A 15168-nucleotide genomic window follows, 5' to 3' on the forward strand; every position below is an offset into this window, starting at 1 on the left:
ATGCGCACTGATTCTCTCGAGAATTTCGCCTGATTTCGCCTCTAATGAATTTTCCATGTCGGAGGTTTGACAGCTATTTATCTTCTGCGCATCCGATTCTGCACATCGCTGAGCTCATCAATTCAAAATGCACATGCACTACCAAATACCTATTTACTACTTACTATACTTACTTACGTGTTGGACGAGGAATGTACAATACACGCTAGGTTATCTCAGCTTTGTTGCACTAACGATTAGAGTGTAGAGATATATCGCAACTGTAGAAACAGTTGCAGTTTTTGGTATTTTAAAGAAAACATGAAAAAAGTAATGATACAGTACTGTGGAGGGGGAAGTGTTTCAAGGCGTGCTCAATCGGCTGAATGCGCATGCGTAGATGCTATGTTGTTGTATTTACAAGTCTGTATTATACAACACATATGTTCTATATATACATGTATGTAATGTTATTATTCACTGTTATTTTTGGCGATTTGTATCGTTTGTCATTCAGTCTATCGTGCAGCCGGTAGAATCGTACATGTATTTTCTGTAACTGGAAACAGCAAGGATGGCCGAGACGAAATCGGATCTTCATTTGAATGGCGCAAATGTCACTGTAACGGAGAAAACTTGCGCCGCTCCAGTGAGGTTACGGGACAAACTGCAAATAAACGAGTGGTCGTTTATTCTGCTTCTTTTCGTAATGTCACTGAGCATCTTCCTAGGAAAATTGTATATCAATTACGGTAAATGAAATCCTGATACTACGTAACACCGTTCTGTTCCGATTAACAAACCTGTCATGTGAAGTCCGTGTGCGTTCGTACACGTTGCATGTTTGTTTACTCTCCTTGCATAACATTTATCTAAGTTCAGTAACACTCGTACAATATGGCTTTTACTTATCAATATCTTCGTATTGACAGGCTTTTAACTTGCGCACAAAATGTTCTATAATGTCGTGATTCAATTTGCAAAAGATACTTTTCATTTGTGGTTTGTGATATTTTTAAGTGATTTTTCTTGCTTTATGGTAGAAGTTAGCTTACCGGCATTGTTGCAATGTACTCGCAAATATAAATTGGCTTCGTGCAGTATTACATATTGAAAAAGCGATAAGCAGTTCTGATATTTTAATATGATCTCTTTAGGGACTATTTTGCAGCCGCAAAGTAATTCCAAGTCCTTAGTACCGTTGACATCTGTGTCCTTGAACATCTCCAATATATTTGATGTGTCACGCATGCCGGATGTATCAGTGTTCAGTACGAAACATTTAACAGCTGTGAGTGAACAATTTGTGAACATGGGTCAATACGATGATGTTGTAAATGTAACAATGTCATTTTTTAAGACATATGGATGGTTAATAAAAGCAGCAGTAAGTGGTCTCATAATGATGGGTTTTACTTGGTTTATCATTTACAAAGATAGCAGCATTCCTGGAATCGACCCACCTTCCCCCTTTAGTCCTTCTAAGTACAGGTAAGCTAATAATAATACCCTTAACTATATGTCATTAAAATGCTCGATAAAACTTGTACAGATTGTTCATAGTCTTTTAACGCATTTTCTTCTGTTTCAGATTTACAGGGAAAACTTCTAACGTGCAAATAAACTATTTGATCGGAGTATTAAATGGGATACTAATTTTCGTCTACATGTGCCTGTAACGGCATTAGTACAACATACTTCTGTGTCTATAATTTGTACTTATTGTACATCATTCGACAGTGTTTATATTTATTTATTATTCCTGTTAATTAACATTGCGTTTGGATATTATTTCTGTTGATTGAGTACTATTCGTCTTATTCTTGGCTATTATTATATTGTAAATTATTTAACGGTTAGCATGCGGTATTAAGTAGGTTATTTATATTGTGCAAGGTATATAAGCATTTTTCGTTTAACAATGTGAAATGTTTAGTTAATACTTTATTTGTGTGCGGTCAAATGATATGTTCGAGCAAGAATATGATTCTTTACTTAGACACATGTTCTTTAGTATAGGAATAACAAGATACTTAGCAAGAGAAAGTATTAAATAAAAAGGAAAGTGTAATTGATCGGAAGCATAATGTGGATGATTATAACATGCAATATTATATTATACATGTAGAATTGTGTAATGTACAAAATTGATATTCTATGTTCGATGAATCCTTTTTTTGCATTATCTAACGTAAGACTGACTAAATGTCTTTAAATTCTTTATTTATTGAAATATTCAAATGAGCTCCGGGCAGCTAAACGTAATAGTATTATACATGATACCTTCTGGTGTTAAGTTACTATATAATGTGTACTTGAACCTCTCTAGTGATTATAAACAAGAGATACAATATTTTTATAAACAAATCAACGAGATTGTAATGCCAACGTCAACGTACTAGAAGATTTTGTAAACACTTGTTATCGTTATTTATTCGAATGAAACGAATTATCGTTCTAACTAAGACGTTAATAAATTGAAGATGAATAAACGATGTATTCTTGATTTTGTATTGCATTTATGTAGTGAGGAAACTTGTCAAGACATTAAAAACCCCGAAAGAGAAATGTTACTTGAAATAAATGATTGATTTAAGAATTTTATTTTTATTTTTTAAAAGAGACCATCGTCGCCAACTCTTTCTTAAAAATAGCAAGGCCACGTTTCTCTACAGTTTTCGTATTCCTTATGTCTCACAAAAGTATCTCTACAATATCAATAATTACGAAATAAAAGGTTTAAAGATTCTTGTTAGTTTTCTCCGTTTAAATAAACCGCCAATCGAATGTTTGCGCAAAGGGCAATACATCGAATGATGTAATTTTCCAACAGGGCTGAAGGAAAATGTGTCAAAGGGTAGCTTTCGAATGTGGCAATTTCAATTAACATATCGACGCGTTTAAAAAAGACGAATGCATTGTTTAACGAAATAAAATGCCTGGAATGGATTAAAACAGCATTTATTTTCATTTATCAAAACTACCGATTCCAAATTCTCGATTTTCCGACTTAGCGTGAGCATTAAAATTATAAGTCGTCCCTGACACGTACGTAATCGCGCGACGAACCGTGCTACGTTTACGCAGAAAAGTTAGTATAGCTCATTGTAGTGCTACTGTTCTGTTCTTTGGTAAGATGTGATATATGTCGTTGTCAATTTCCCATATTCGATTGACGCATATTTGTTGCAGCGTTTCGCTGACTTTTCTCGGACAATAAACAGAGTTCTTTTCTTTTCAGGGTAATCATTGAAACATCGTCTTCAACTATACAAGCGTCTTCGAACACGTTGCGAACGATGGATCATCAGATGTTTAAGATATACAATCAGGAAGACTTTAACAGAATCACAAAGGGAATCAAAGTTGCACAATGCATGCAATCACGATCGTCATCCGGTAATTATACTCCGAATAATCTATTTCGCTCACGTACTGTTTAGCGTTAATTTGTGTTCGTCAGTTCACTCTTACTCTGTAACGCGTTTATATATATATTTATTGTGAAGAATTTGTCAATGAAAACTTTCATTTTGTCGTTGTGCAATTACGTCATTCGAATCGATCCGGTTATCTCCGAATTTGAATATCACGGCCATTCATCAAATTTAAGGTTAAAGCCACCTGTTTTGCCAAATCTTGGTATATAAGACAATATTGATCGAGAATAATCCTTCATACGTGAAAATGTAATTTAAAATATATATGGTAAAAATGAGTTTGTTGCTGGAGAGAACTATTTATTGGGTTGTCAAATAAGTTCGTTGTGTTTTTGTAATTTATTCCACTGTAAAAAACCGAACGAACTTATTTGCCAACCCAATACTTTGGAGTACAGGAGACAATATTGATCGAGAACGATTCTTCGAGCGTTATACGAATTTATTATTTTAGTTTCAGAAAGCGAAAAAGTGTTGAGCCAACTTGATGATCTAGTCGTGTCAGATTCGTTGAGCTGTTCATTTTGCAACACTCTGTTCGAAGACAAAGCGCAACAGAGACATCATTATAAATTAGATTGGCACAGATATAATTTAAAGCAACGCTTAAATGGATTAAAACCGATTAATGAAGAAAAATTTGGTCTGCTAGCTGATGAAGGTATCGTCTTTTACGCTTCCTATACATGATAATAAGTAGACTGCAGATGTTTATTGAAAAATAATATTACAGGCGATGTTTCAAGTCTATCTGGAAGTGATGTAGAAACGGAGAACGAGGATGACACCTATATTTCCGAGGCAGGAAGTTCCGTTAACGGGAACTGTGAGAGTAAAAACAGTATTAGCAAGACTAAGAAAGTTGAGAAGAAAGCAGGCGGTATAGAATCAATTTCCGATAGCTCGGACACGGAGTGTTGCGACGATACGAAAAAAGAGAAAAAGATCGAAGCTTTACTAGCCACGGCGTGTCGTCATTCCAAAGTCTTCTTTGAGAACGACGATGGGAATATATTTAGTATATACAGATGTTTGCTACACCATAAAAAGGTCCGTTTGTTTGCATTGCTTCGGATAGTTTTGCGAACGATTTCCTATAAGCACAGACATACCTGTCTATCATTTTACATTGTGATATAATCTACTTTGTTAGAATCACTTGGCGTGTCTGTACTTACCAGATCAGGAGAGATGCAATTACATTTTAGGAAATTCCTGAGGTAGACAATGAGATGATAGCTCAAGCATTAGACAGTGGGAGAAAGACAATATGGACTGTTATCATGATTGGTGGAGGACATTTCGCAGCAGCTGTGTTTCAAGGTACAAACGCGAATCTATGGCGAAATACCAAACTGCATAATTATAAAAGCGCATAGAAAAATTGCGCAGAAGAACATACACACAGCGACTGTATCGATGGATCTCTGATTGTTTAGACGGAGAACCTGTCGTCCACAAAACATTTCATTCCTACACTGTGCGAGCAAAGCAAGGATTTGCCCAGAGCTCGCGGACAACGGCGAATCATCAAAAGAGTGCCGGGGCTAGCCTGCGTCGGTACAACGAAGCATCGCTCCTTCAGGTGCGTTTTATTTGTCGACCTGAACGTTAATCGGTTTACAAGAATGTTTGGAGATATTTTCGTGTTTCAGCACGTGCAAGACATACTTGAAACATGGTCCTCGCACATTACCAATTCCTCCCTGATCCTGTACAGAGCGGTCGGACCCTACAACCGCGCCGTCTTATTCGGGGGAAAGAATCCGCCGCTAGATAAGAACGACTCGAGGCTACGACCATTGCCATTTCCTACTCGCAGAGCAACGTTCAGCGAAGTTAAGAGAGTGTATGATATACTGAGCACTATGGAGATTTATGGTACGCGGTAGACTAATTACGAGACTGTGGACTTTCATACAAAATGTATTTCCCAGATTCGGAGTTACCCATAAATGCATAAAAATCCGCAGTCTACTAATTACACTGTCCAACAACATCGCGTTTCGATGATTCTTATGTGAGTTTAGGTTCTGCAGCTGATTTCACGGATTCCTTTCCTATTTCTCCACGCCAGCCTCTCAGGAAAAAGATTTCGAAGGTCGACGTGCTCATCGAGGCACCCGAAAGTGCAGAAAACATCGAGTGCGATTCCAATACCGCTACTAACCCTTGCAGTCCTCAAGATAACGATAAGAATAAGATTACCGCACAACTTTCGCCGGAAAGGCAACCCAGAAATTCGCGTTCGCATATAGATAGAGCGAAACCACGAAAGAGTCCGTGTAGACCATTACCAGGTAAGAATTACATAAAGAATTCAAGAATCAAAATTATATAATCAATGATCGATTGAATAAAAGCATCTATGTTTCCCTTTCGAGACATTGTCACCAGATTAGCGCAGTCATCTTCCGAATCGGAGTTAGACGGCCAATTGGGCAACGCTACCATCCCAGCGGACGTTATGCTAATCGAACAGGAACTAGAGGTAGACTTCCGTGAGAATCTACTCGCGTTCCAAGACACCGTGCCAAGATACATGAAGAATAAGAAGTCTCGCCGCCAGAGAAAGAAATCGAAAAAAGATGGTGCGCTGCCGAATCATTTCCCGCGGACTTACCGATTAAAATAATGAAACTAAACCAGACTAATTCTAATTTTAAAACGAATTCCTTTTAGATAACAACATGAACGAAGTCCTACTGGGCGCAAAAATGAAACTTTGGTTAGCATGTAAACTGGGTGACAGCGAATTGCTGTCTATGGTTATCGGTGGTTTATTAACGGAAATAGAGAAGAGTATGGAAACGGATGAGCCAACTAAAGAAGAAGGATGCTCCGAAGACATCGCTATCATCAGCATGGAGGATATAACAAAGCTTGTAAATGATTCGAACGAGGACGGCAATACGATGTTGCATTTGGCGGCTGCTGGTGGACATTTAAAATTAGTCTGGTAACCTCATTTTATAGTGATATTTCTTTTTTTTTGGAATATAGTTCCATTGAGGTGTGATTTTAGGGAACTACTGGAAATCGGATCAGATCCGTGTAACAAAAATAAGAAGTTGCAGACACCATATGCAGCTGCGAACGATAAGGAAACCAGAAATACTTTCAGGAGGTTCATGGGTACCAATCCTGATAAATACAATTATTCTAAGGTACTTAATTGGTTCTTTCTACAGATCGTTTCATAAAAATGATGTTTAAACAACTAATATCGTTTTTGGTTGCTCAGTCTCAAATACCCGGGCCACTCACCGATGAAATCGAGCAAGAAGAATTAGAGAGGAAGAGGCAACAGAGAAAAGTGAAACGGGAGAAAGAAAGGGCGAAGAGGAAAGAGTTTGAGCTTAAGAAGCAAGAGGAAGATACGAAGCAGAGATTCCTCAGTCTTAGCGATCGAGAAAAAGTATGTGTTTCGTAAGCGAATCGATGATTGGCGTTATTCTTTCATCTGCTTATTTGTATTACAGAGAGCGTTGTCCGCGGAGCAACGGATCCTGAAGCAAGGCTGCACCACAATGGTGTCACGATGCTTTCAGTGTGCGGTGAATATGGCTGGCCAGGTGCCTTTCGAGTACAATTACAATCGTTTTTGTTCTATGCCGTGTCTACGGGAGCACCGTCTCCGCAACAAAGTCGACACTTGATGCTGTGTCGTGTTTAACAACAACAAATCTCTCGAAACTATGCCAGTTAATCGGATCTTTCCATTGGGTACAAATTATGAATAGCATCGTAATTGTAACGTAGCTAGACTCATACAAATGATTTTGCATAGGGTAAGAGAACAGTGCGAATAAAATCAAACAAACAGCCAAACAGTGAGACAAACAAAATACACAGAGAAAATGTATCTCGAGTATCGTTGATTTCTTTATCGTCACTCCTCTTCTTTTTTTACCGCTGAGGAAAACTGATACGCGGGGTACTATTTCTCTTTTCCCTTTTTTCTCGATTTTTTTTAGTTAACTGATAAATTAATCGTAAGAGACCAGCTGTGTACAAACAACTCTTGCTTCTTAAAAATTAAATACACTTTATATATATAATTCTCGTGTCGATTACATTTTTAATATATAACTTTGTTTGACCGTATATTAAATGACATACATAAAGGACTAACATTTTTGTACGCTAATGCTAAACAGTAACTAAGATTCACACTCATAATCCACAATAGTACACTCATACCGCCGTGTTCAAGATATTACAAGGACGCGACGACTGTGCCCTGCTCTTGTAATATCATAACGTTCAAGTATATGTAGTTATGTATATCATTATACAATAATTAATAATCATGCGAGAAGCAAGTCTTCGAGAGTATAATTTCATAGGGAACATAAAGTTTTCTTTCTTTCTTGTACGCAGGATGATCAAAATTACCACTTTGAGTATTCAATCGATTATGCGACCTTTGGTTTACGATATTTTACGAACGATAAATCAGCGAACTTCGTAAAAAAATTAATGTCAGTGTCACTTTTATGTATAACTGTATAAAAATGGAGGACAGTAAAAAACGAGTTGTCGCGTCACACGATCCACTCTATATCGCGTAACTTTTATTCGAAATGTACTTTCAAGTGTGACTCCTAAATTAATCATTTAAGAAATATTCAAGGTGTTAATTTTAATTTGCTTAGTCTGTTCAAGAGATTCTTTCCACAAATGCTTACAATTATCTTTTGATATCGAATTTCTGTGCTGACTTCGTGCAGTTATCGTTGATATGGTTTTTAAACGGTAGCTGCATAGAATATCGATGACTAGTATCGAACAGGAGAAATAGAAAGTTTGTCTACACGCGTACTGGCGATATCATAGCGAATTAACGATTGGTATATCATTAATTTTTGGCTTGTGTTTGTTTGCGTGGCGGTACCAGTACGAATCTGAAATGAAACTATAGCAAATGCAGTTTCTGTATCCGGGATTTTCTTAAGCTTATGGACCGATGCGTTATACTTAACGATGCGAGTACAACCGGATATAATTCGAGTATTTACACGATATATCTTATCTTTACGTCAATAAAAACAACGCTGTTTGGCTCGACTCGAATGGACATGATACACTTACAAGGAAAGGAGCCTTACTCCTCAAAATTAGAGACGAACATTTAGCAGCCTTCCCTTGTGAGATCGAGTAGTATAGTCAGTTAAAGAAGTGTGCATAGACCGGTCAAATTTTAAGCATTTGGAGTAAAAGAGCATTTTGCTTAATTTGTATATTTTATAGACGTCAATTAATTGGTTAGATGGTACGAGAAAGAGAATTTCGATCGAGATGTTGATAAGTTACCATTGAAGTAAATTTAGAGGATAACCAACATAGGCCTCCAGCTAATTTAATGTGATTTTTTTCGTGTTCTACGTGATGAACAGTTCATAAAATACGCAAAAATGCTCGGTGCTCCTTTCAAATGCTTGAATGCCATCACAGATGAATGCAGACTATCGCGACCGACTCTATATATGTATACATATCGACATTTCTTCTCCGTCCCCGTAATCCCTCCACGTTGATTACACTTCACGGCATATATACAACAATATGAGAAAATAATTCGATTTGGGCTTTCGTCAATCTTCGTTCTATCGCTGTCGAGGTGTGCGCTTTAGGCTAATCGAACTGTGTTCTATTTACGTGTGGTCCGTGTTCCTGTGGCTATCGTTTAGAATGAGAAAATCGGCGAGACTTCCGGGAACCAGTCAAATTCGATTCAGCTGAAATTCTGCAAATAACTAACCGACAAAAATCCTTCTCGTCCACATTTTTTCAATACAAAATTAACTGGTTACTGGTTTATTCTTCTCTTTATATATATTGCATAAAGATGGCGTTGTAGAGCCTGCGCTCTATTTGCCCAATACAAACCGGTCCGCAAAATTTCAACACAATCGAGTGTCACCGGTTTCCGGAAGTATAGCTAGAACATCAATTTGTCCGCGAAAATCCGTGACGTTCGAGCGGCCGTTTAAGTACAGAACATGAATAGAATTTCCTCTGTGTTTTGGTCGATCGGTCGTTGCACCAATTCGCGTGTTTGTTGGTTCGGAGGTGTCTTTCCGGAATCTCACAAATTCATTTTCCCCGAATGATCTGTAATACGTTTTCGATCCGCATTGGACAGTTTGGTCTCGTCGATCACGCGTTCGATCTTAAATCGACGTGGAGTCGTCGGACTCGCTGTCGTCGCACTCCTCGTCGTACAATCCGCGAACGTCCCCGTCGTTCCAATTGTTGTTCTCGACCTTGACCTCGTACCTGTTCTCCCTGACAGCGTTGTCCGACGGCAGGATCCTCACGTACGTGTTCTTCATGTTCTTCGGATCGGCCTGCACGACCGTGTTCCTCACCATGGGAGTGCTCCTGTCACCGCAGACCGACTTCGAGCGGGTCTTCTCCACCTTCTCGTCGATGATGGACTCCAGCGAGCTTTTCCTTCGACTGTTCTTCCTATTCCCCTTCTCCTTATTAATCGTCGCCTTTCTCGCACCTTTGGGACTCTCGTTCTCCAAGTATTTCCTGATCCACTTCGGCGTATCGCTCGAATACATCGGCTTCTTCGCGTACTTCGGGCTGGCCGCGATCATCGGCACGTCCGTCTCGATCACGGTCGTGATCACCTGATCGTTCTCGTCAAAATTACTCTCCAGGTACTTCTTCTTCGGTATCGCGGACATACTGATCTTCCCGAGCAACGTGGAGCACTCGTCGGCGCTCTCGTAAGTGTACGCATAGTGTTTCTGCACATGTTTCGGCTCGTCGACGATGTCCACGACCGTGTCCACGTTCGCCATTTCGTTCTTCCTGTTCTCCTCTTTCTCGTCCCTCTTGCACGGCTCGAGAGCTTCCTCGAATAGTAGCTTCGGCGACTTGCGTCCAAAATCGAGCGGTTTGTTCGACAAGAAGACGATGCTCTGTCTAAGGCTACCCGTGATGCTGTGCCGTTGCCTGGCAGCAGGCGGGTCCAGTAGCCGTCGTAGACTCGAATTCCTGATCTCGGGCACCGACATCCTCTCGCGATTAGGGATCGGTGGCACCGAGAACTTGTTGTTCTTCTGCTGCACGCTGGCGAATTTATTCTTCTTGCTCAACAACAACTCCGTCGACAGATGCTGTCTCTCGGAGGCCGGCAAAATCGGCGTGGCACTCGCCAGCAACACGCTTTCCAATCCCTCTCTGGTGGGGCTCTTAATCCTGCCTAGGGTCGCGTGCTCTTCTATCTTCGGGTGCTGGTGTTCGCTGATCGGCGAGCTAGCGATGGGTAGCAGCTTGGATCTGATCACCTCCTGGTTCCTCAACTGGCTGTCCAGGCTGAACCGTTGTTTCGGCGTGCCCGCGATCAGCCTGAGATCGTTCTGCGTCTGTAGCTCCGGGATCGAGAATCTATCCCGGTTGAATTTGCTAGCGGACGACTCCTTCAGGTTCCTGTACTTGGCGCCGAAGTCTAGCTGCGATAACCGGTCCCTTGGGCTGGTGTGCACGGATAGAGAGAATCTCTTGTGCTTGTTGGGCGGCGGGGACGGAGAGTGGCACACCATAGCGGGTAGATTCATGTCCCTCGTTCCTGTGCTCAGGCAAGGGTGCGAGAGCCTCTGCTGGCCGCGGCCAGGGTGATAGTCGCCAGTGACCAACGTCGGCTGGGAGAGTCGTTCGCGTTTCCCAGTGGCAGCCTCGTGTCTCAGCATGAATCTGCGGACATCCGGCTGCGACAGCCTAGAAGATCCGTGGTCCAATGTTAAGCTGCCTCGAGAGCTACCCCCGAAACCAGGCACGCTCTTCGCTGATAATCTCTCGCCCTCGTTGATGCTGTTGTCTCCAGATGCAGCTCGCAGGCTGGTGTAGGACAGTCTGGCGCCGCGGTTCATTCCGACGAAGTTGATGCCGCTGAAGCTCGAGTTCAACGTCGGCTGGGACATGCGGATCCGACGGTCCGGCGAACCACTGCCGCCGGACCTTCTGTCGTACGAGATCAACAGCGTCGGCAGGTTCGGTTGCGAGTAACGGCTACGCTGACTGGCAGGAGAGTAGCTAGGGGGGCAGGGCGTCGTCGAATAGGTGCCCTCGAAGGTCGCCGTGTCCTGGGACTCGATGCTAGATTGTGATTGAGGTGGCGGCTTCACCGGTGTGATGTGCAAGTTCGGGTGAGAGAGACGGTTCTTACGACCCTGGCTCGGCTTCTTCAGTGTGTCGATCAGGTTCGGTTGCGAGAGGCGGATGTAGGGCGTAGGCGGCCGATTCAGGTACCTAGAAAGTTTTCCCAACGTTAGAACTGATGCAAGCCGAGGGTAAGTGCTGAGCAATCGCCTAAGATACTCTTAGGCCTTGTACAGACTAGAACATTTCGACGAACAGCGCCGCGAACCGCGCATTTCGACGAACGGCGATCGGAACATCGGAAAATTCATCATGTTGCAACATCTCCAAAAGTTCAAGTCATTTAATCTCGATTCTGATGTTTTTAATGCTTCGTACAGACCAGAACATTTCTCTTCGAAAGTTTCATTCACTCAATAAACTGCCAACATTTTCTGTATTTCTTTGTGTAGTATACGCCGCGCCGATGCAGCTCCCATAGTTGTTCGCAAGAAAATCTGGAAATAGCACAAATCCGTTCCGATCGCCGTTCGTCGAAATGTTCTAGTCTGTGCGAAGCCTTATAGGGTTGATTAGTGACAATTAGCTGTCGCTAACGTACCAAAGGTCCCGGCGGCAGTAAGGCTCGCATCAGACGGTGGCCCCTTCCCGTAAACGCCGTATAAAAATCGGTCGAACGTCCTCGAAGAACGACGGCAGGTCCAGCTCTGCTGCCCTAGCGATCCCGCCGTCCTTGCACTCCAGCCAGTACGTGTCCATCAACCCTTTACCCTAAAAGAGCACCAGTTAATATTCCCTGATCTAAAGCATAGAATGGAAATATTCTACGTTGGAAGAAATGTTTGGTTTTGGAGTTAAAATAACTCTCGAGTGGAAATGGTTAATGCGAACAGGAACAGTCAATTTTGTACCTTCACGTCTACCAAACCGCGACGCTCTATCTTGAATCCTCCCACGGCGTCCAAAGCTTTCTTCATCTCCAGACTAATGTGTATTCGTAGGGCTACGACCGGTAAAGTTCAATAGCAAAAATCGTCCTTCTAATGGACACTAAGTATGATAGAATGTTGAAGCGACATTGTTACCTTCTCCAGTGGATTCCATACGACTGGCTGTGTTCACCGTGTCTCCGAATAGGCAGTAACGAGGCATCTTGCTGCCGACTATTCCAGCAACGACTGGTCCCGTGTGCGCTCCGCTTCGTATTTGAAGTCGTTCACCCGGCCTCTTTGGTACTTGAAACACCGAGGACGCTGCCAAAAGGTCCAGTGCCATTGTTGCTATCTCGGTAACGTGTTTGTCACCTGCAAAAAGGGGTGCGATTAAGGAGGTATGTAGATGTATAGTAGTTATTCGGAAGTATGCTTCCGAATAATGCAAATTACGCTGCCAAATAATGCAAATTACGCCTCGTAAACGAAAAAACCCTGTGTTTGTGTTATGGAGACTATTGGAGACATGAGAACGCGCATTCCGCACTCTTGCAATCCTGGAAAAACGAGTCTACACCCTAGGAATTACTTTATGATACGGTCGACCATCTGGCGGCATCTGGAAGTTTTTCATTTTCATTTCTTTTTTAGTGTATCATTATTGATTTATTATCGAGCCGTTGCCATTTCTTTAGTAGACCGGTCTGCAGCCAACATGTGGCACATAGTAATAAGCATAATTAGAAGACTTATTCATCAGACTATTATATTATTCATTCAATTTAACCTCCCAGATTCAAGAGACCGCATCGTAAAGTCCCAGTGCCGAAGAGCAATACAAACGGCCTATGGTCACCCCTACACATGGGGAGCACCCAAAAAGGCGGTCAGTAGACTTAGGTTAGCGAGCGTAACTTGCAGATTGTGCTCTTTTCGATTTTTCAACTTCATCTAAGATTTCTTTCCAAGACAAAATTGCCTCTACGAGGTGTATACATAATTGTCCGTGGGCTTCCTCGGACATTATTTCAGATCACTGTAAGATCCACGTTATCCCCGCGCCCACCTGTGGCCAGTCTCGATCTCGTCGGTGGTGTCGCTCACGGTAAAATCTCAGAATGTAATACCGACTCCATCTAGCGGAAGATTTTTAACTAATGGGTTATGAAATTTGGCTAACAGTTTGAACGTTTTGCTACTACGTGTAATATGGCACTATTTTCAGATTTTACGGAGCAAATGATCCTTGCCGAAACTTACATTGTTTCTTATGGCACGAGCGGTAAGAACCAATTGCTTCCGTTTTAATTTGTTAAACTAATTAATTAATCCTCAAACGACATTTTCGGAGTCCATTTCAACACGACTATTCAAATACATTAATTAACTTCTAAATTTCTGATGATAAATTTAAATTATGATTGATTGTGATCAAGTTTAACAATAATGGGACTACGGCACCCGACAAGATGGCGGGTTACAGATTTCTAAATTCACGATTATCGATATTGTAAAAACACATATATGGGTAATACTTACGGAGCACAAACTCTACGGTAAACATGCTTTTTAGAATATATATTGAGATTTTTGTCTTACCATTTCGAACTGGCAAACCGGAAGCAACCATGTACGAGTCGCCGATGGTTTCAACTTTGTACACGTCGTAGCACTCGATGCGAGCATCAAACAGCTTGTAGATCGAGTTCAGGAATGTAACAACCTGAAAACAACAAGTACCATCGAAACAGAATTTCATTTTCCTGTTTAGAAATGATCAATTTCTTGTGTTCTCTGGCATCTTATGATTTCTACGATAACGGTATAAAGAAATGTAATTGCTCGGAACTTAACACATTACCGACTGGTGATTATCGCATAATTTTGAAAAATCTATGCTGCATGGCGAAACACTTTTTAATGGAACCTTCAATAGCAACAGCAATTTTCATTGTGATCTAACAAGTCACCCTCGATAACGTCATTTAATAATTTCATTTAGGATTGCAATGTAAAAGAAAATTTCTATGCCTTCTTTTGGTACAGCACAATTGTTAAAAATCCTATTACATAATAGGCTTCCGGTAGGTAAAGTGTTAAATACTCGGAAACATACCTCAAGAGGTGTGTTCTCGGCAGCGATCTCAGTGAATCCGACGATGTCGCTGAAGTAGACGGTCACTGCCTCGTAGTACTCAGCTGGCACCTTTCGTTAGACGGGAAAACAAATATTTACAGATCGTGGAATAGGCGGCGAGCGTTTAAGGAACGTTTTGTCGGGGTATGTACGTAAGTACCTGTTGCGTTTGCTTCAGCTGTTGAGCGACGCTGGGAGGCAGCATCTGAAAGAGTAATGTGTCGCTCTTCTCTTTCTCCTCTTTCAGTTCTCGTGCCTTTTCCGTCAAATTTGCCGCGTACATCTGTGAAAAGATCAACATTCAATGCACCTGATCCGTGAAGATCTTAACAATGACGCAGCCTTCTTACAGAAACAGGGTTTTCTACTCACTTGTATGGTCTCGACAGCGTTACGCACGAGTACGATAATGATAGGAGAGATCAACAGCACCAGGCCGACTATGGCAATGCCGGTTACTACTTTGTTACTCGCGTCTTGCAGGTTCGAGTTCACGTAATCCCTGTCGGAGGATGGGTGAAACGGTCATCTCGGTGGCAACCCCATTATAGTCAACGAGAGA

The 15168-nt window shown here is 41.5% G+C and overlaps 4 protein-coding genes across 7 annotated transcripts in view; 2 read left to right on the plus strand and 2 right to left on the minus strand.

Moving 5' to 3' along the window:
* Positions 1 to 393: 393 nt before the first annotated feature.
* On the plus strand, positions 394 to 2485 carry LOC143210531 (uncharacterized). 2 transcript variants are annotated; one of them, XM_076427451.1, is made up of 4 exons: positions 398 to 731; positions 1137 to 1270; positions 1340 to 1470; positions 1571 to 2485. In XM_076427451.1, exons 1-4 carry the CDS (start codon positions 554 to 556, stop codon positions 1656 to 1658), a joined length of 531 nt encoding a protein of 176 aa, XP_076283566.1. In that variant the 5' UTR covers positions 398 to 553; the 3' UTR covers positions 1659 to 2485. The 2 variants fall into 2 exon arrangements, with proteins under 2 accessions (XP_076283565.1, XP_076283566.1); XM_076427450.1 differs by having other exon boundaries at positions 394 to 731; positions 1137 to 1470.
* A 408-nt stretch (positions 2486 to 2893) lies between these two features.
* On the plus strand, positions 2894 to 7480 carry LOC143210518 (tRNA endonuclease ANKZF1). The gene is made up of 13 exons (XM_076427420.1): positions 2894 to 3110; positions 3221 to 3378; positions 3874 to 4080; positions 4153 to 4469; positions 4628 to 4742; positions 4859 to 5004; positions 5075 to 5300; positions 5450 to 5719; positions 5804 to 6010; positions 6102 to 6378; positions 6445 to 6586; positions 6664 to 6837; positions 6902 to 7480. Exons 2-13 carry the CDS (start codon positions 3279 to 3281, stop codon positions 7076 to 7078), a joined length of 2358 nt encoding a protein of 785 aa, XP_076283535.1. The 5' UTR covers positions 2894 to 3110; positions 3221 to 3278; the 3' UTR covers positions 7079 to 7480.
* On the minus strand, positions 5365 to 11364 carry LOC143210523 (uncharacterized). Its single transcript, XM_076427436.1, has one exon. The coding sequence runs from the start codon at positions 11357 to 11359 to the stop codon at positions 9596 to 9598; it is 1764 nt and encodes a 587-aa protein (XP_076283551.1). The 5' UTR covers positions 11360 to 11364; the 3' UTR covers positions 5365 to 9595.
* A 181-nt stretch (positions 11365 to 11545) lies between these two features.
* LOC143210522 (uncharacterized) overlaps positions 11546 to 15168 on the minus strand; it is a 35692-nt gene continuing 32069 nt past the window's right edge. For all 3 annotated transcript variants that reach the window (XM_076427435.1, XM_076427434.1, XM_076427433.1), the window contains exons 8-15: positions 14979 to 15108; positions 14767 to 14889; positions 14586 to 14675; positions 14069 to 14192; positions 12623 to 12841; positions 12449 to 12540; positions 12139 to 12308; positions 11546 to 11687 (exon numbers count right to left, since the gene is read on the minus strand). In XM_076427435.1, the coding sequence (XP_076283550.1) occupies positions 12168 to 12308; positions 12449 to 12540; positions 12623 to 12841; positions 14069 to 14192; positions 14586 to 14675; positions 14767 to 14889; positions 14979 to 15108 (919 nt within the window). In that variant the 3' untranslated portion in view covers positions 11546 to 11687; positions 12139 to 12167. The remainder of the gene's footprint in view (positions 11688 to 12138; positions 12309 to 12448; positions 12541 to 12622; positions 12842 to 14068; positions 14193 to 14585; positions 14676 to 14766; positions 14890 to 14978; positions 15109 to 15168) is intronic.

The sequence above is a fragment of the Lasioglossum baleicum genome, chromosome 7 (genome assembly GCF_051020765.1).
Source record: "Lasioglossum baleicum chromosome 7, iyLasBale1, whole genome shotgun sequence".
Taxonomy (NCBI): domain Eukaryota; kingdom Metazoa; phylum Arthropoda; class Insecta; order Hymenoptera; family Halictidae; genus Lasioglossum; species Lasioglossum baleicum.

Excerpts from the sequence above, each read along its gene's own strand:
- LOC143210518 (XM_076427420.1), top strand. The coding sequence starts at position 3,279 with ATGGATCATCAGATGTTTAAGATATACAATCAGGAAGACTTTAACAGA. Across the intron at positions 6,011-6,101 it reads AAAGAAATCGAAAAAAGATG|ATAACAACATGAACGAAGTC; the intron begins GTGCGCTGCCGA and ends AATTCCTTTTAG. Across the intron at positions 6,379-6,444 it reads GGACATTTAAAATTAGTCTG|GGAACTACTGGAAATCGGAT; the intron begins GTAACCTCATTT and ends GTGTGATTTTAG.
- LOC143210523 (XM_076427436.1), bottom strand. The coding sequence starts at position 11,359 with ATGTCCCAGCCGACGTTGAACTCGAGCTTCAGCGGCATCAACTTCGTC.
- LOC143210531 (XM_076427450.1), top strand. The coding sequence starts at position 554 with ATGGCCGAGACGAAATCGGATCTTCATTTGAATGGCGCAAATGTCACT. Across the intron at positions 732-1,136 it reads AAAATTGTATATCAATTACG|GGACTATTTTGCAGCCGCAA; the intron begins GTAAATGAAATC and ends TGATCTCTTTAG. Across the intron at positions 1,471-1,570 it reads TTTAGTCCTTCTAAGTACAG|ATTTACAGGGAAAACTTCTA; the intron begins GTAAGCTAATAA and ends CTTCTGTTTCAG.